General features: G+C 36.9%; 1 protein-coding gene across 1 annotated transcript; it reads right to left on the bottom strand.

Annotated features, from left to right (window-relative positions):
• Positions 1-966: 966 nt before the first annotated feature.
• On the bottom strand, positions 967-9,580 carry STX12 (syntaxin 12). The gene is made up of 9 exons (XM_053454788.1): positions 9,436-9,580; positions 6,294-6,363; positions 6,031-6,130; positions 5,494-5,631; positions 5,338-5,381; positions 4,406-4,511; positions 3,241-3,313; positions 2,158-2,240; positions 967-1,717 (listed from the first exon to the last, which is right to left on the bottom strand). The coding sequence occupies exons 1-9, from the start codon at positions 9,530-9,532 to the stop codon at positions 1,622-1,624; spliced, it is 807 nt and encodes a 268-aa protein (XP_053310763.1). The 5' UTR covers positions 9,533-9,580; the 3' UTR covers positions 967-1,621.
• Positions 9,581-22,044: the final 12,464 nt, after the last annotated feature.

Below are 22,044 nucleotides of genomic sequence, written 5' to 3'. Positions count from 1 at the left end.
CCTTACACACACCTGTCCATACACATACACTGCCCATACACAGACCTATACATACATACATACACTGCCCTTACACACATATATATATATATATATATATATAATATTTCTACACATACTAATATACGCTTGTCCATACATACACATTTATACACTGCCCTCACCACAAACCCCTGCCTTCACATACACACACACACAGTATATATATATATATATATATATACTGTGTGTATATATATATATATATATATATATACTGTGTGTGTGTGTATGTAAAGTATATATATATTATATATATATATATATATATATACACACACATATACATACACGGTATACACACACACATACAGTGTATATATATATACACATACACACCAGCTTACAAACATACAAATACCTACACTGCTCTTACACACACTTGACCATACACATACACTGACCATCTCACATATCTCAATATATATATATTACAAAATATGACAACTGTTGTAGCTACTGTTGACTAGTTAACTCCAATTTCAGATGCATTTCAATAAAAATTTGAGTAAAACATTTGTTACGCTCTTCCATTTATAGCACAAAAACACTATTTTACGTGACCCAGACCCTGCTTTAGAAAGACTCTCGTGGAGGCGGTGCAACAATTAATGTTTTTCTAATCAAATTATACCTAGTATGCTCATGCACCCACCATTCACTTTTGTATTCCAAATCAGTCATCACCAAGCCATAACATTTTTTGCACATCCCAAGGAATGATGACCTCTATTTTTTTTAATAGATTTAATATATTTCTATTAATTTTGGTTCCTACACACAACACACACAAATATTAATATATTACTACAATCGTTCATAGCTCAATTTCTAGGACTAGGAGCCAACAACTATCAAAATATAGGGCACATATTTTTATATACAGAAGTAGTAATATGTGACTTCACAATGCTGAGCACATCAGTCTTCCAGTACAACATTTTATTTAATAGTTAACAATCCAGGTCAAACTGTATTGCCTTGAAATTCAGGTCCATCAGTGGTTTATACAGGCATAATAATCATACTCCCAGTGCAGCTCCTACATAAAACCGTGCCAGTCTTCTCCAAGTAGAAAATTATGTTTTATGGGTTTTTTTTGTTTTTTGTATTTTTTTTTGTATTTTTTTTTTTTTTTACTTTTTCTCCAGGTATAATATCTTAACCTAACCTTAACCTAAAAATGCTTTATATACAGGTGGTGGTGGTAAAGACACTGAATCCATTTGGGGGTTAACAGCTCCTTGGTAAATAAGTGTGACGTTTGACGAGTGCATGGTCTTCAGGATACAGTGGAGTGAGTCAATTTGATCTCATATAATAGGAATCATAATAGTCTATGAATGTGACAATTCTAAAACAAGGAGCCATTAAATATGTCAACTGCATAGACAACCAATTTGCTCTGGCTATTCAAGTCTGATCATTAAACCTTGGTGCCTAGCATGGGAATCAGACTTTGCTTTTTGCAGGTTCTAGAAAATGTTTTCGACGTGGATACTAAGGGGATAATTGGAGATGTGTCAAGGAGATGGGGTTCTCTTGCTGCTTGTCACAAGCTGGAGATTTATATGGAATGCTCTCAGGATTTCAAAGACAGCCACAAGATCAGAGCCAAAATTCCAGCTCCAGAGGCAAGAGCGAGGATCAGGATGCACATCTTCTTCCGTGACTTTTTCTGGAGGAGAAAAAAAAATTAATACAAAATTATTCTACAAGTATTAAACAGAAACCTAGAATAGCGATACCTCTACAGGTTATTTTATTTTTTTAAAATGAAGTATTCACAGTGTAAAAGTATTAATGCATATCAAAATACATATACATTACTTTATGAATATCAGCATGAGCACTACTTATGATATGGTGGGGTAGTTATTCTGCAAGCCCTCTCATTATAAAATGTTAGTATACATAAGTGTCAGGCTCTTGGATTTTTTAAATATATGCCTTGAAAGAAAATGATTTCCTTGGTAATGGGGTTATTTTTAATAGCCACATACAAGCCAAGCCAGGGCACAGTGAGAATAGATGTCACGTAAGCCATCACTCTCTCCAGGAAATGAAGCAGCAGAATTATAGTTTTATCATACATGCACAGCATGAACATTGCAATACCTGGTAGTAGGATGCTCTTTGTAATTGTTCCGTTCCTCTCTCCACATGAGCATCGGCAGTTTCAACATTGGCTTCTATACTATCTGCAATATAAAAGAGAGCAAGTGAAGTGATTAAAAATGTCCTGAATACGACACCATTCTGTACATATAAAAGTTTGTACAACCTCTTCCATTTCTAGGCTTCACCATATCTTTACTTTTCATATGTGCATGCGTGGACTCTTAGCAAGGGATATACGCTACATTTTATTTATCGTGTACAATTTTAATAGATTCAAATACACAAATAAGTAAAAGGTATTTTTTCTAGACAAATACACCCTTAATTTATCCAAGATGGACATCTATTTAAGGACGATGCCCCACTGTGGAAGGATAAGCAGCTTAACCTATTTATATTTCTCCAGGCTTCGGGAAAGCAATAGACTACCCCTTGATTGGGTGATACAATTTTTTATATATTATCCCAACACTTTGAGTATTTTAACTAAGTCATTCCATGAGCCCTATACACATTTTGTATCATACTGCGTGATATCCAACTTGGTACTGGGCATACACGTACATGCTTTAAAAGAACAGGCTAGTGCCCAAAAAAGTAGATTTTTATGCATGTTGTATTGCATGTAAATTGGAAGATTGGAGATGGAAAATAAGACTTGTCTATTTTAAGTCCTTATTTGATTGCCTCTACAAAAGCGAGGAAGAATCGGCATGTATATTTCTTGCTCAGTAGCACTTCCATTGAAGTTACTGAAGCAGCAGCCAATCACATACGTGCTAGCAAAACATCAGAACTTTTGATCTATGCATTTTTCTAGAAACATGGCCCGCAAAATGCAATTTAGTTAGTACATCAGTTGACAGTCATCATGTACAAACAAATAACCATCAGAAAGAATGACTTGTTCTGTCATTATATGATACATATTAATCTGGCAAGTACAAGCCCACGACAAAAATACCAATTCCACTTCTAACTCTAGCTATATAAAAACTACTATGTTAATAATAATAAAAAGAAAGAAAGGCTGGAACAATAAAGTTCCAAGATACTTAGCCATGAACATGAGGTCCGCACCTATAATTTCTCCTTGGTCATGAATCATTATTGCTAGATCCTTGAAAATCTGATTCACATCAAGAATATCTGCCTGAAAGATGAACAACGAGTGAAAAGCCAGGACCAAACTCATCTGTTCAGTTTCTAACTTCTAACTTATTACCAAAGCAAAAGGTCATTTCAATATGAGCTAGTACAAAACTAGTTAATATACAAAATAATAGGTCAGAGAACTGTGGGAAATTGCAGGCCATTATTTTAAATCATCTAAATATTCTAATACATTATATAATATTACACAATTTCCATCCATCACTATAACAAAATGCAGTAACATTAGAGGTGTTGTTAAATGTATTTATCTACAAAGAATCAGATGATGATATGAGCTTTGGTCTCTTTGACTAAGCTCCCAAATGTGGCTTGCTCCATCTTAACAATAAAAAAAGGACATATGAGAGAAAAAAAAAAATGTATTTATCTAATATGTTTCAGGTAGATATGAATATGATAGATACAATATGGAGGATTTGAGATTTTATGGGACTTTTTTTTCCTGATGTCATAGGTGTTGTAAATAATCCCCTTATCTTCTCCCTCACATTGTTGTCTCACCGATGCCATATGATTACATTATATGTAGCTGGCAATTTGACCAACTTAAAAAGGAAGTCATCTGGAAGGATACGTAATGTTTCGGTGAATGGTCCATTAAGAACTTGACTTGTAAAGCCATTTCAGAATACACTGTTCCACAATATAGGTTTAAACTGACGATATGCAATTTTTCCAACAGAGCACTGACTTAGTAAGAGACAACTACTCGTAAACTATTGTTCTGGTGGTAATTCTGTGTGATGTGTCAATTTTGAAGCTTTCATACTATTATATAGTGCTTCTTCCCATTTCTCTTGTAATGCAAAACGCTCTAATTTCTGTTGTCAATTTCTCACAAATTAATTTCTGAATATAAATAATTTCACTTATAAACTATTGTTCAACAATGCTTAAACTGCGGTGGTAGACGGTCAGTAGCTACCGTTGACGTGTAACAGTTAGTAAAAACGTTCTCTCTAGTCGTAACAGTTTTACACCACACTCTAAAAGCACATCTCCATACAACCAAAATCTCATCTCACCTCCACCTCTACAATTCTGTCTCACACAAAACACATTCATTTACCTCTAGCTTCTGTATGGCGCTCTCCCTCTCCTTTATAAGCTCAAGGTCCTCTTCTGTAATTGCAAAGTCCTCTCCCTGGCTCTGCATCTGGTTCCAGTCATCATTACTAGAATGGAAGAGGCAGAATAGATAGGGCATCAGTGACTCCAGGAATACAATAAAGTGTAAAGTCATACAAAATTAAACAAGCCAAACTGGCTCTAATTAAATGGGTAGGCTAAATGGACAAAATGGCTCTTGGATTTCAAATTCTGTTTTTTTATACCAATTATTTATAAGTTAGTACTAATTATTTTATGGTTTCATCTTAAAAAACACAGCAAAGCTCTTAACTACTATACCCTACACGGCCACCACCCCAGCTGGTATTTTTTTTTACCAGTAAAGAATACATCCATTGTCGTAATTTGATATTTTTCTCAAAGCTTTTGCAAAGGCCACTTTCCTTAATGTTGTAACGCGCAACAAATTTATATACAAAAAAAATATGATGTTTTCCCTTGTTGTTGGTCCATGATTAACAACATGCCGCATTCCCTCAGAAATATTGACTCCATGTAATATTTTAACGATATTGTAGTGCTGTACTCCCCCCCCATTATCTTACATCATACTTTTCAATAAAAATAGAAATATTTAGAAAATGATCTTGCAAACACATAACTGTCACATGTTCTGCACACCAATAAAAGATTACGGTAATTGGCACTCTGAGAAACAAGAGAAGACGACTAAAATATAAATGGACATGTTAAGGTTTTTTTTGGACAAATAAAAAAAGTTTTGACGAATAGATTTCTGCAGCACGGATGGGATATCAGAGCACTCCTGAAGTACAATTTATATAAACACTTGGATTTGGCCAGCCCTATTTATGTCTGCCAGGAGGACAGTTATTCCAATTATCCCAATTATCCAGAAGAGAAACTTACTTGTCGAAGGAAACAAGCTGTTCTTCCTTCTGCCTCTCATCGTTCTAGAAACAAAACAAAAATTACAAAATTATAATATATACGTGCGTGTATATTCAGAATCACATGGCAAAAGTCTAATTCAAGACAGATTTTCAGGAGGACAGAGTATCTTACTGATAAACGGGAGCCAGCTCTTGCCCGGGCAACACTCTCCTTCTCTTTCTGAGACACCAGTCGTTGTACGCCTTGAAAGTGGTTGAGGGAAGCCGAGAAATCATTCATAAGACGCTCCTTTTGGAGCTTCTGTTGCCGCTGGTAGTGGAAAGAAAAACATTGAAACTTTATCTTCAAATGTGTTCATCACAGGTACTCACACATTACTAAAGAAGTGATTCAGTGGGGGGGCAACAGCCATTAAATGGATATCCATAAAGAAAAGGGGATTCTAGAACCAATTGTGTGGGCTAGGGCCACAAGGAAATGGTCCTGGTAGTCAGGAAACATTTTTAATATGTTCGGCTTACAATATAGATATTGGTTGCAGTGTTGTCTGTCTGAGAACCTCCAACAAGCACCATACACTATTGTGAACTTGCGTGTACTGCACTTCTGTGTAGCCTGTCATTAGTTTTATTTTTATGGATGTGCTGATTTCATTAACAAATTCAATAAATGTAATCATATGCTAGAAAAGGAAGCATGCATTGTTACCTGCTCAACAGGAGACAGCGGGGTGGGAACAGAAGCAAGGTCCTTCAAATATGTATTGGTCTCCTTGGCCAAAACATTAGTGGAATGCTGAATCTGCTGCCTGGACGGGGACAATGGTAAAGAGACAATGACAATAGGGAAACCGACGCACAGGAAGAACCGGGTAAGCAAGGATTTTCAGCAAGCGCATAAAAAGGAAATGAGCCAGAAGCATTACATTATCACACTATTACATTTCAATTTGGTAGGATATGGCTACTCACAGATTCTGCTCGAGTTTAGTGGAATCTTTGCTTGTTCCAAGTTGATTTAGCAAGGTCTGTATCTGTGCAGCTGTGGGGAGAAGAAGAAAAAAAAAAGGTTTAGATCTTGTAAAGATCTAAACCTTTGACACATTCTACACCTCCATCAATTCTGCTAAATTCTACACGAGTTTGTTGGACCATGAGTCTACCTCATGTTTAAACAAGGATCACGTTTGCATGCCACAGGAGGACACCTAAAGTTCCAGCATGCATTTTAAAGATCACCTTAATATAAACGTTTTCACTATTTACTGAAACCGTGGTTTATACACAAAGGCAACAAATCTACATTTTAATGGCATCCATTTCTGGCGTAATGCCACTTAAAATTGCGAACCCCAGTAAACGCCAAACTAAACGGACTTCTGTTACAGACATTCCAGCGGTCAGTGGCAAAATACCCCCTGAAAGTCACATACAGGTATCAGAATGTGGAGTTTTACAAAGAAATCATCATATTTCTATAATTATAAATGGAATATTAAAGTTTCCACAATGTAGTTCACAATTAAATTGCATAAAAGTTTGATCGGTTGTGACTATTTAACCTGTGTGGGAACTAGCGATTTAAGGAGAAGGGGGAGAGAATGCAGCATCAGGGATTTAAAAAAAAAAAAAAAAACACTAGCGCAAAACAGTCAGAAAAACACATTTTAGGATCAGAGGAACATTTATGCTCCACGGTCAGAACATGAAACATTCAACCTTACAAAAGGCAATAAAAATACATCTAAGCACAATGTTATCAGATTTCAGCAACAAAACCATATCAGCAAAAAACAGGTCCTTTTCCAAAGCATACAGTGCCAGTCATTTAGAGGACAGGAGCGATTTCCTTACAAGAGAACATTGTATATTCGTATATCAAGCATGCACGCTCATTAACAAAGCCCTTATTTATACACAAGGCATATTGGATTAGGAGAAGCATGAGATCTCTGCTCATAATTCTGTTAAAAGACTGTCACAAGGCATTTGTTGAAGTAAAAAAAAACATATATATATATATATATATATATATATACACACACACATACACACACACTTATATATATAGCACATAAATATATAAAAGTATAGTAGAAAAGTATAGTATGGTACAAGTGTATGGCTCAAGAATTAACTTTACTGATGTCCAGTACGATACCTCATGCAAAAAAAAACAATCATGCGCCCCATATATTCTCCCCTAGCATCCACCCATGCATACATACAGTATTCATCTTTTTGGCTTATCCAAATATATTGCAAGTAACTGTACGTTCATTAGCTACTCCTCTAGATGGTGTCCTACATAGTTTTGCTCTCTAGTTTTCCTAATTATCCATAGAGATAAAGATTTTAATTTAGAAATACACCTTTTACACTAACATCTCCTACCCAACAGATCACCTGTCATCAGATTTTGTGTTACTAACCAGCTCTCTCCTGGAAAGGGTAACATATAATAAAGTATGTAGAACATGAATGATTTAGTGTTCTACCAACACTCCCACTCCTCCATTATTGATGGCAGCTCCACTTAATAACCAAGCCTTCCAATGGAACCTCACGTTGAGTGCTCCAAATCTTACGGTTACATGCCATAACTTTTCGGCATTTGGCAATGGTATTACTTCTCACGTATGTTTCTGCCTTGAAATGGAAGTTTCTCATGTGTCATTTCGCTCTCCATCACATTTTCTGTGCATTTTCCAACCCATTTACAACTACACATAATTTTGTTTCCTTTTTCATTAGTGTCCTCATTTCTCTTCTTCCCAAAGACCTGCCTCTCTTCTGCGACGTTCTTGCTGGACCCCTCTATGGTAAATGCTTTCCTAAACATCCGAGGAACCGGCAACCAACTCGGTATTACCTACCTAGAGTATTGTAGGCCCAATTTATCCAATCCATAGATGTAAGTGTTTCTCTTACATCCATGTATGCTTTAATTTACCTATAGACCCCTTAATGTGTCCCACGTACCTTACCACACAAGGTGGAATATGCTTTCAAAGGACATCTTTCCTACATATCTTTTAAGGTTTTAAAACCTCTCTGTTGTAACCCTCATCTCCAGGAATATTCAACAACAATAAACTTATACAGTCGACATAAAATACAACTATTCTATATGATCGTCCTCATCAGTTGTAAAAAGCGCTGTTAGAACGGAGTAGACCAGCCATTGAAATCTTTTTCTACAAATACAGTTGCTTATTGAAAATAAATACAGTAAAAATTCATGAATAATAGATCTTCCGTGCTACTGAAAAACCTAATGACAGTGACAAATTAATAGGGTATCCAAACCCCACCCGTACTTTCCTGTCAAGCATCCTGACCCCTTCCTCTCTATATCTCTCCAGGATATAAGCGCACAAGTAATAGGGATTAGAGAAAACACATACAGTAAGGATTTTATCTCGTGACAAAGAAGGGATGGGAAACCTCACACTAGAAGATTCTACATATGCTCTTTACCATTTCTGTAGATACATTGTATCTCCCTCATACTGAATTTCTCTTAATCTGTGTGTATATGATGTAGCAACAATTTGCACAAAAGAAGAGAAATGTAACCATAGACCCCACTAGTTTAATAAATGACCTAAGAGTATCATAAATGGTATTTCTGGGGTATATGCACATTCCTATGATGACTGATTGCATGTCAGAATCCAATAAAATACTCCATAGGGCAGGCAGCGGTCCTCCCCCAACTAAAAGCTCACCTTTTGAATTGCAATATATACAAATACATGTCTATGCACTACTTCACTTTGAAGAAATTATATATATATATATATATCATCTGACATTGACACGACTGGACCAATACGGCTACAACCTCTACTATGTATATATGTATATATATATATATATATATATATATATATATATATATATATATATATATATATATATATATATATATATATATATACACACACACACATTCCCATATTCCTGTCTCCATACTAAGTGAAATTAACAATGAAGGTTGTGATCTGGAACCCCGTACCCAGCCTGACACATCATTCTGCAGGGGGGGTCTATCTGTAATTATGAAATGATCTGTTTTACGAGCGGGACACTGTGCGCGTCTCATACTGACTGTTGTGTGTGATCCTCTGGACGTTGCCGCTGCATGTCTGGATGATGCTGTTAAAGTCCCGGCCCCTGGCCATGGGCTGTTGCCTGTAGCCGGACATGATGCTTTCTCTACTGCTAGACTAAAACACGTCTTCCCCTCCCGGTCACAGTCCCAACACGCAGCCGCAGAGCGACGCCCGAGAGGTGGGACAAGCTTGATGATGTTACGGAAATGCCAGCCAATGGCTATCATTTTCAATTTCCCGTTCCCATAAGGCTGCCAGTTACTAGGTTGGAAGCGGCGTAGTGTTACGATTGGCTGTTGCTCTTGGTAACGCTGCTTGGATGTTTGTGAAGGGGCTGACTTTAGGGAGTCCGTCCAGTTACTTAGGGTGGGGTGGGGAGGGGAGCGAGGTGTAGTAATGTATCTCGTTGTTGAAGTGTGTGGGGCTGTAACTTAAAGGGACAGTCCAGCCAGCATATGTACTTCAATACCATGGGGTCCCTTAGCCAGTGTCCCCATGGTAAATGCATGTGGGGATTCTTTTGAATTCACCTTTATGCATTTGCTGCTTTCCTCCCAAGTTTCGGCATCATGGGTTAAAGGTCTGTAAGAGCGACTCTATTGGTTGCAGGCAAAGGCCTCCTCTTATAGAGTTGCTCTTACACAATGTGAACAGTAAAATAAATGTAAAAAAATAATAATCATTAAAAAAAATTGGTAACGTAAAAATCATTTCCCACTTATATCACCATCAGGGGAACCTCCCCGCTGCAAAAAATGTAAAAAATTATCAGCAAGTCCTAAAATTAGGGTTATCTCTTAAATTCTCACATGGAAAGAGTTAAAATATTGGCATGTTAAATGCCCATGGGGTTTCTACTTTTAAAAAATGTATGATTTGATGGGGTAAATTGAATTGGCCGGGTGCAACAGTGTCCCAATTAACACAGTGTTCCAATTTGAAAAATGCACATGTCCCAAATGTGGCCTTTTAGCCCCCAAATAACCCCACAAACCTATGCATGTGGGGTATAACTGTACTCAGAAGTTATACATTTTTACCTAAAATAAGTGTGGGAAAAATACACACAAAAAAAATACTACTGCAAACTCTGACAAAGGCTGGTGGTAAAATCTGTGCATGCAAAGAGTTAAAATACTAGCATTTCAAATTCTAGTTTTCAAAAATATATGGTTTTATAGGGCACACTGAAATGGCCAAGCTCAAAGATGTACCAAATAGGGCATGGGCGGTGGATCGGCAAAAATGTCAAAGTTCAACATTACACAATGTGCATGACCCAAATGTGGCCCTTTAGCCCCCAAACAGCCAGGCAAACCCATGCATGGGTGGTATCACTGTACTCAGGAGATGTTGCTGAACACATATTGTTTTGACAGTGACATATACCAGAACCTGTTATTCAAATGCAAAAAAATTAATACCACAAAGTTTGACAAAGACTGGTGATAGAATTAGTGCATAGAAAGAATGCCCTGGGGTGTCTAGTCTTCAAAAACATATGGTTTGATGTGGTAAATTGCATTGGCCGCCTTCAAAGATACCTGAAATAGCACATAGGGGAAGAATTACCAGCTTTGGGAAAAAATGGTTTTCAAATAGCAAAATGCATACCGTGCAGAAAAAAGCAAAAAAAAACAAAAACATAAAAACATTGGGTATTTCTAAACTCAGGACTTATAGTAGAATCTATTTAGCAGGTTTTTATAGATGAGTAAAAGATTTTTCAAGTAATTTTAAAACATTTTTTTACCATATTTTATACTTTTACAATATATATATATTGTGTGGGTTCAGTAAACGGGAAAGAAGAAAATTACAGCTAAACACGAGCAGCACAGAACTGTTAAAACGGGCATTGTCACGACGGGTACAAAAAATAAAATCAGCCATTGTCATGAAGGGGTTAGCAGCGGGTATTATTATATTATATGCAAGGTTATTAATATTATTACTATTATATTATAATTGCTACATACAAGATGTGCATGCAAAGGAAATCAACACAAAAATCCATTCTAGAAGATTAACTTCAATTGACTAATCGGATTCGAGCACATATACTGTTGAGTCTTAGTGAAATAAGTAAGGGGGGGGTCATACTAACTATAACATAAGCATAAAACCTAAAGTTATGCATGCTTACCCCATTAATAGAAAAATAATTGCAATATTTCCCCACTGAACATTGAATAAAATACACATGCATTTAACGACTTTTCTAGGTGGGGACTGAAGGTTGCCTTCTGGACACAAAGTAAAACACTTGGTGATGCCCAACCTACTGTAAGAAGGGTTATGTTCAAAGTTATGTATTAAGAAGATAACATATGAATATCTAATGGTATCACAGGGCCACCTGAGCTGATAGTTGCCAGCCTGATGGCTATTGGAAGTGTAATCGTGCATGCAGTTGGAATTGTGTTCAGCAGATGGCGCCCTCTGACTGACTTTTCACAACTCACGCTTCGTAGCTAAACTTGTAGGATGCAATTTGACAAGATAAACGACGGCATGACAACTATGGCTCAAAGTAATGAATACTGTATTTGCTCGATTATATGATGACCCTGATTATAAGACCCCCCCAAATTTGAATATTAATTTAAGAAAAAACGAAAAAGCCTGAATATAAGACAACCCTATAGGAAAAAAGTTTTACTAGTAAATATTAATTCACATGTAAACTATTTTTTTCATATTTAATAAAAACTATGACCCCAGTTATGCACATTTGTGCCCAGGCTTGCCACTCTGCCCCGCAGACATTCCAACTGACATACCTGGGAACTTCGGTGGGTGTCCCCGCTGACGTCGGGGGCGTTAGCGCTGACATCACGCGAAACACCACCGTTTAAAGGGGGAATGGGTGGGGAGCACTACGGAGGATCTGGATCTTAGTCTTATAGTCAGATCTCTATTTGAGGTCTGATTATAAGATGACCTTGAATATAAGACAAGGGGTATTATTCAGAGCATTTGCTCTGAAAAATACCTTGTCCGATATCTGAGCAAATAGATATATAATAAGATTTATTTATAATATAGAAAAACACACACTGTTTGATACATATTACTTTGGAGGACCACGGACAAGTTTTGGAGATCAGTCTTAATGGCTTTTCCCCATGTTAATACCCCACAGTAAATCCATTGTTCGATACACTTTAGATAGCACCTTTCCTTGCCCTACTTTGGACTTAATGGGCAATACTAGCTTCTTTTGCCATGACATACCCCATAGGTGAAGCCGCATATTGTTGAAAATTACGCCAGATTTTGTGGCTTTTTCTACAATTTATGGCTTGCATATGGGGCAACAGACACCGTTTTTGGAACCAATATTTACATCATTACGACACATGCAGGTCTCAAGGACTGCCTTCACAAATAGAAGAGGGTCACTGGTAGGTGAGTCCTCAAGTGAAACATAATGCTAAGTGATAAAGGAGTTTTAGTGAGCTCGTAAAGCACGTATTACCGGTACTACTAACATACTGAAAGCAAAATATATCGATATAAGCTGTTTTCTTCAGGGTCACTGAATTTGTGAGTAGTAACTCGCTGTGCTTTGGCTTAGGTTCCCCTTTTGACCACCGCTAACCTATGTACACTAAGGTGCGAGACACGCTTAGCAACACATTATCAGTCTTTAGCTAAATTGGAGGAAAAAAGCAGCCAGCCTTGTGTGACCCTGGTGAAAATCAGCCCAATTTACCCAAGAAATGGATTAATAACATGCTAAGATCTCATGACGTGTCACATGTTTAGTTGATGTGATGACATCGTTTTCGGTGTTACTGTTCAGCTCATGAGTCACTGAAGTTGTGCACAGTGTATCAAAATTCCTCCATTTCCTGAAATGAATTGCAGTAGATAATAGATCTAGTTCCCAGTATTTCCTTTATACACATACTCATAAATATGAGTTTGCATTATTTAAAGTACATTAGGGAGAAGATGTGATCTAATATTTCATTGCTTCATCTCACCTTGGCAGCTATTACTTATTTAAAATAATTAGACACTGAACCATGTTTTCCATGAATCCCAAGTAGTTCACTTTAGGCATGTTTACAGTGAAGGTTGGACTCTTCACATTAACGTATTTACCCCAGGCTCTGCCCTAAGTCTGTCCCAGGCAGCACCCCCTGTGGGGCCATAGTCCTCACTCCTGACTGTGTGTCTGAAGGACACACAGTGCCATTAACTACGTCCTATGGAGAGTGTACCAGCTCGGCAATATTCCATAGTGTAAATGGGATGGTGGAGGAGATCAGATACCTCCCTTGTGCCTGGGAACTCTGCAAGTCTTGGCCCGAGACCCTGGATGAATCTCCACTTCTCCGGGTCACTGTGGGGAAACTCCAGGTCACAGGAGTTGCGTTGCGGCCCACCCCACTTCCCATGCACTTCCCTCCACAAATAGCGTGTGTCCCACCACCAGTGTCAGTGGGCCCTCATACCCGCATCCTGCAAGGGGGGATCCGGGTAATGGGAGCCAGAAAGTTCCCAGGTAAGGGTGTAACTGTCCATTGAGCGGCTATCTACCCTGCTTTTGCAGTAAGCCTGGAAATCTGCAGTTTTGTAACTTTTTGGAATCATACACTGTAAATAAAGCACTAAAATGCCCAACCCCCCCCCCATATATTTGTTAAAAATCTGGTCATGTTAGCTCAGTGCACTTTAAGCTCCTTCTATTGTTCAGTCAGAACCTATGATAATTCCCTTTTAAAGTCATGAAGAGGCAGTATACTATCTAAAGTATTTACTTAAACATTAAAGGCCCTTTTCTAAGTGGATTACAATGAAAATTCTTTCTTTGGGTGGAAAATTTGCAAGTACTTCCCATTGCTATTATCTTAAGATTCCTAAACCTCACTTCACTCTATTGGTACTGAATTTAGCAAAGGGTTATCTCCTTGTTAATCATGTTGATCTGTTTACATAAGAGACCAGGGACAGATTAGGTACCTACTATTTATATTCTCCCATAGCATGCTGAGCTGCCTTAGCTACTACAGGTCTAAGGGGATACTGGGTAATAATAATAGTAGTAGTAATAATAACAATGCATTTCAACATTTTTCCTTAAAAAAGGTACATGGATTGGGTCCTGGCGCTATAGGCTAAACGCATATATATATATTGAATAGGTATTTGTTATCATGATAATATCAACAAAGATTGTTTTATCTTTGTGCAAGATGGTCATGCTATGCCATGGACTTTGGGCTTCTAGAAAGTAGGGTGCTACAGCTGCTTCATATAACAAAAAAAATACTTATACATATAACACAAAAAAAAAAAAGCAAGCACACATTGCTTGCTTCCATACTGGCAATAAAAATCAACTGCAAACAGTTGGCCATAAATGTATTTTTGGTTAAAGTTGACGATAAAACATATGAACTGATCATTGTTTATATATATGTGAATATATGTATGTGAATACAAAAGTATTCTGAATGCCAATGTGAAAACAATATGAGACACATTACACAATTAAATTCCAACAATACGACGTGTTCAGAGCATATGTATACGCTAGATATATTGTTACAATGGGCTTCAATAACCTTTAGTCCTCCTGGTCAGGCTTATCTCTTAAAGCAATTACAAGAAATGCAGAACTTCTCTATGCAGATTTATGTCATAGTCTGACAAATTTAGGTAATTGAGCTTGGAGGATAATAATCTGTGTATACAGAGAAACATGGAGAAAAGCCATAGCCCATAAAACACAGTATGGACAATGCTAAAATACACTGATACCTCTGTAATACAATCTATTTAATCCCACTTAGGTCCCTTCTGTGATTAACAAACAGTCGCCATCTGTTGTAGGGTCACACCTCCTCTACTCTATAAAAGGCAACCAATATGACATACAATGGCTTAGGGCTTTCACACTACAGACAAAAGAGGGTCTTTTTTAAGAACTCTTCATGAAATTCTGCTCTTCAATGAATGAGAGGAATTGTGTGTATCTTACACTCTGAAGCTTCATTATTATGTGTGTCCCCTTTATTCCCATTTATTCACTTAAGAATAAGGCGCCTGACTCATATGTTGATGTTTCTTTCTTTTTGTCTTTTAAGAAGCTTTTCAGGGAAGCCTATGTATCCATGAGGGGTCATAGAGAGTTGCATGGAGGTTTCTGACATGGAATTTACAGCAACGACAAAAGAAAAAAATAGGGCAGCTGGCATTGGCTAATGTGGCTCTTAACTTTTTTTGGGTGTAGAACTTCCAAAGCCATACTCAAGTCCCCATTATAGAGGTTGAGATTTAACCTGTAAGGGGATGACATTACATCTGGACATTCTCCAACAGTCCCAATGTGGGTTGGGCGCATGCAGAAAACAGACAGTCAAGGTGTTACATGGGCAGATATTATAATGATATTAAAAAAGCAATATTATATGTGATATTATAATGCCCCAATGTGACATTTGGGCCACTACACCACTTGCCATATTGTGACATCAACAGTAATGCCTGTTAGTTACCATTAGTAACTATGTTTCTGCTATTCAGACCTGCTCAGAGGCAAGCAACAATGGTTGGGGTTCCAGGCCATTACATTTTTATGGCACCCCCACATTTTTCATGGAAGGATGTAGATGTACTGGTTGTAAGAAAGGCTGGAGATCACATGAATAATACTGTAGAAATGATTATTCTGTTTTACTATAAAGCAATGATTTGTGAATTATGATTTCCTGTTGTATGGTGTGATTTATTTTTTACTTAAAAGTGGCATGGTAAGTTTTGAGCTGTGAGGCTTGCGGAGGATTTTGCTAATCAGTAGGTCAGACACATCTTAGGAGGTGTTTAGTTAGTTTGTTTAGGCCAGGGTTGCTGCTGTGTGTGTTAGGAGAGGTTGAAAGGGTAGTGTAGTTTGAGAAGGCTTGATTAGGTTAACAAAAGGTCAAAAAGGGAAACAGAAGACTTTGGGACATTTATGCCCACAGAGTTCCGATTTCAGCATGGATAATTTTGTTAAGGGTGATCAAGGGCCGGAAAAGGGGATAGGTATATACAGGAAATGCTGATTTATGTAAAGTTTTATTCCAAGGTATAGGTGATACTAGATAGATAGGCATGTAATAGAATAGCAGAACAAGGCCTATCTCTACAAACATGTATGATTAGAATGTGTTTCACCCACAGTTTATGTGTGTATTAATATATATATATATATATATATATATATATATATATATAGTGTGTGATATAATCAACAGAACCTGAGTTACTTGTGTCCGATGTGTGTAATATGTTGTGCATCAAAGCAATAAAGATTACAGGCAACACTTTTAGAGCCAATAGGGAATTTGTTTACAACAATGTGCAGTTCACTAGGGGTTGAACCCACATTTTGCAGTAACAGCTGAATATAAATTTGCCCACCAGGACGGGCAGTTCTGGTTTGCCATGGAAGAACAGATAGGGAAATAGGACATGCGGCTGAGAATGGTAACTAAGAAAACAAGGCAATGTTTAACATGGGTCACACAGGTTCATAAATGTTTACTAAATGAAAACAGACATAAACTCAGGAACACCCAAGGTAACTAAGGTAGCTGGCAATCGTCAGAGGTGAAACCCAACTAAATAAGCAGGTTTAAATGGTGAGTGTAACAATCAGATGAACATCACACATTTCTAGTAAGGGCAAGAAAGAAGAAAAACCATCCAAGGAAACCATGTGCCATGTTCATGTCCTTGTATATAACGCAGCTGTTGCCTTTCTTCTTTCATACGACCACCCTCAATAAAAAATAAATACGCAACCTGACTTAATGACTGAAGTAGCACAAAATGATTGTTTTCTCTTGGGATTATGCTCACAGCAGCAATACCTCTGCAGGGCCATTTTAAGTGGTATGTACGGAGGTTTTGTTCAGGTGTTGGACATAAAAAAGGAGAAAGTAACACATCACATTGATCTTGGTTTTGCAAACCTTTCAGAAAACTTGTACAGATACTCAAGGACAATATTTTAGATAAAACTCCAGTGAGGCGTTACAGAATTTAAAAAATGTCTCAAATGTGATGTTCAGTTTTTGAAAACTGTAGCATGAGTACATTTTAATAATTATTTCATAATTTAATTTCCCACTCTGTATTTATGGCTCTGAGAGAGAGAGAGGAAAATGACTGGTTAAGAGAATGGAGAGAGGGAGCTTAACTGGGTAAAGAAGGCGGATGAGATGCAGGTTGCAGAGAGAAGGGGAAAAGGAGTACAGAGGAAAAAGCCATATGGAGAAAGGGAAGGCTGTCACTATAGGAAAGTAAGAAAGAGGGAAAAGAAGCCTATGAAATGGAGGTTAGAAAATTAATGTATAAGGTGAATAGGGATGAAAAAAATATGTCAAATAATATATTATCTGTATAATAGAAAATATGTTGGCTCTATAGAAATAACAATGACGACTGTAAAAATGTGTCGATTGATTGTCGTATCTGAAAGGGGTTCATTGAATTCAACTGGTGAGTGTTAAAGGTCAATCTGTACATGGCTATTGGACCACATGCTCATGACTGGCCAACAAAAATTGGACAAAGCAGCTGATTGTCCTTACATTGTGCAACCTGTTATCACATGTATGTGCCCAGGCCATTACTACTGTGTGAGCACAAAGAAAAGCCTGTGATTTGATGCATAACCACAAGGGCAGATCAAAGTCACATGATGCAAGAAAGCAAAGAAAGGGCATTGTGGCACAGACAGTGAATATCAGTGTCCTCTTATAACAGCGTCTCTTTCTCCTAATATTTGCCCACACTTTCATTTACCCATTCAATGTATGTGTATATATATATATATATATATATATAATACAAGGATTATATCATTAGGAGCCTTAATTAAGAAGAAGAATTATATAAAAACTAAGGAACAGAATAACCACTGTACAGAATACGACGGTGTTATCCACATCGATATCAGTAAGGATTACAGTGTTCACTTATGATCACAATTTGTTGTAAAATGATGATAACATGTTAACGAATCTGTGCCCCTCTCTATTCTCTGAGGTCCTTAGATCAGTGGGGGCCATAAATAGCTGCCTAATTGTGCTTATTTGGTGGCACAGTCACTGTGCAACTATAGATGCAAATGTCAACAGTGATGACCAAACATTTCAACCTAATTATACTTCCTACATGGCAACAAACAAAACAAGCAGATTATGCAAATTGAACTTGCTCTGTAATTTAATAACCTGACATGTCATTAATAATTACATAACTGATAAACAATTATTGTCAAGGTTTTAGGTTAATGGATATAATCTTTTCTAATCCAAATTTGTAGGGCAAAGCAGGATATTGCCCAAGGTTTTAGTGTAAAGACCTTTATCAAGAATGGCTCTGAATAAGACATTGCACAGGTTACCTATTCATTATGCAGGGCCAACCAGGAACGGACTGGGGTTCAAATCGGCCCTGGCCCGATTGATAAATGGCATGGGTGCAGTCTCCTTCCAAATACACACACCCTCACAGTACACTTTTGTGGCTGCCCACTAAAGAACATGAGTAATAGGAAAAGTGGTGTTTTTTAAACAAAATATATTTACTATAAGTGCTGTCTCATTAAATATAAAGAGTTACAAGTTACAAATACATCTATAAAGCAGCGAATATAACTTTTTCATGATGCTTTACCAGTCATTGGCCATAGCATTGGCTATATGGATTTTGCCACTATCAATATTGTACATTAGCATTAAAAATTCATATGTCATTGGAGCTGGAGGCATATGTTTACTGTACCCCGAGCTGCCTAGATTTAAATACGGTAAGTGCATCAGGCAAAACAAACTAGCACTGTACACATCTATTAATCTGCTTATATACTTATATATATATATAATGTTTGGGCAAAATGTACAAGCTATAGTTAGTTTTGATAATGCAATATTCATGACCATAAAGTCAATGATGTTAAAATATATATTGCAAAATCAGGATTTATGGCAATTGCAAAATCTAGGTTATTTTTAGAAGAGTGACCTTGGACACTTTTGTAGGCTCTTCTCCTCTGCATTTATTCACTAAAGCGGAAGACCAATAAGTCAATTTGCACAGCTCCAAACCCTTAAGGGAGAGTTGCCAGGAGAGTTTGCAGATGTGTTTCAGCTCCTTCGCTTTACCATAAAAAAGATCAACCCTAGTGACCTTCTGCTGCGGGAAGAGCTTAGCTGACCCTGTATCGTGTATCATTAAATCACGAGTCTCCTTATTACAGCAATACTCAGGTGCACATGTTACTGATATATTATGAAGGGCCCACCATATACAGGGCCAGCTCAGCCCATACTGTGTATAGACAAGATTCTGAGGACGCAGAAGAAGTACATAAGGTGACACTCGGCTATCATATGCATGATATGACTGTATCACAACTGAACCTCCTGACCAAAGGAAAAACCTGTCTATTCCAACCTTACAGCAACAAACGGATTATATTTAAAAGAAAACCTTTCACAACTTTAAACGACTTGCTTTTGCAAAGTTTACATCATATGTGGTGAAGGATATCAACCAATAATATGTTGCAATCCCTAACTGAAGAAAACAAAATTGATAGCAGTTGCTTTTAACTGTTAACTCAGGAAGCTGTAGCTGGTATCTGGTGTAGCTTCTCAACGGATAAAATATGATACTTATAGACTGAAACTTATAGACTGAAAACCACAACTAACACGCTGTTAGAGGGATTCTCACATTAGAGGGATTCTCACCTTTGTGAATGGTATCGTGGTCAATATTAAAAGTTGTCCCACCAAACATGCTGAATATACCAAGTAAAGTTCTAGAATCAGTTAGCTAGCATTAACACTAAACTGAATTCTGTTCTGAAATCCATCAAACAATACTGCACCTATAGCCTACATGTCACATCAATCACAATCCAGATCATTCCCTCTAGACTGGTATAAGCGTGTAGCTAATATTTCATACGTTAGATTCCTAATAAATTGACAAGTATTTTTGATATACAAAAAAGCAAGGAATCACAACATAACCTGCACAGATGGTAAAGGAGCATTTAACATTTCTAACTGGAGTAACTTCTGTCTAGGAAATCTTTCTGGACTATCTTTGGACCTATAATAGTCCCACTATCTGGGTACCATACTAAGAAAAAACAGTGGACGTTCCACTCTGAAATGTAACTGATTGAATTAAAGAAAAGCATGGAAATGGGGGAAAAAAATACTTGATTTTTGCTTTGCCACATATTGGAAACATTTCTGTGGAAGCCTATGTGTATATGATAATAGCAGTTGTACTTGAGCTTCAAGGAACTGTGACTTGACAAAATATCCAGTATCTCCTGTCTACATCTGTTTCTTCATCGTCTACAGAGAAGACACCCATAGGAGCGTATTTGATTGCTAAGAAGAATTGGATAACGCCCTAAAGGTTAATGAGCACATTTGTAAACCATGTGCTGTCTTGAAAGAAAAAACAAGTCATGATAACTGGGATGTTGGTGATTATAAATAGTGTATCACTATTGAGGATGTGATGGAAATTGTGTATAGATGTGGAAAAAAACAGAAGTAAGTGAGCACTTGAGACATTTCCACTTTAACACTCAACTAAAAGAGCAATGAAAGAGCTTAGCCTGACCTGTGTTATACCTCTACAGTTTGAACTATGCCATCTGCAACAAACTACATACAAACATATATAGAGAGAGAGAAAGGCATGAGTCACATACCACACCTCCTTGATTTGTACATGGGATATAGTTATGTTTTTCCTAAATTATACATTTTAGTGTTCCATTGCTCTATTGACCTATTTACTTAAATGCCAAAAATCCTGTTTTAACTAATGCCATTTTTGTCTTGTTTTTAATATATTCCCTAAATAATGCCCTAAACACAAAAACCTACTTTCATGAGAAAAGCAGCAACAAAAACTAAAAAATCAGGAGGTAAAATTTCAGTATAAATTTTAAAAAAAATTAAGTTTTTTTTTACAACTTTTGCATTTATGTAAAAAACAATAAAAAGTGTGTTTCTGTTTTTTAATTTTTGCGAACAGTTAAAAACAAGAAAACCCCAAAAAACAGATGTTTCCTTTTTAGGATATGAGCAGTGGAAATGTAATTTCAAAATAGCAAGAAAGGGAAGTGGTTGTGATGATACAGTAGCATATCACAGAACCTGCAGGTCTTGTATCTGATCAGAAACAACATTTGCTGAAAATGTGCACTTAGGAGGGCAATAAATTATAGAGAAGTCAGAAGAACAATTAGAACATGCAACCGGATGAATGTTAGAATGGGGGAAAAAAAGTGGGATATATAGTAAATAATTATATACATTGTACAAATGTAATCAAGAGAAACCATTAGAGATGGTTATCAAACCTCTCGTTTAATTGGCGTTACTTATAACCAAAGGACAATTGTAAGAGCTGGTGTAAAAGGTGTTATTTCATGGATTATTATTATTAACATTTTCTTGATATTTTTAGTTTAGTTTTTTTTTATCTTTTTGAGTTTCTGAGACCTAGTTCATGGATTACATCTGATGGAAACTTTTTTTTTTACGTACTGCGCCAAAAAGAAA

The sequence above is a fragment of the Spea bombifrons genome, chromosome 2 (assembly GCF_027358695.1).
Source record: "Spea bombifrons isolate aSpeBom1 chromosome 2, aSpeBom1.2.pri, whole genome shotgun sequence".
NCBI lineage: Eukaryota > Metazoa > Chordata > Amphibia > Anura > Pelobatidae > Spea > Spea bombifrons.
This window is presented reverse-complemented; position numbering and strand designations above follow the sequence as displayed.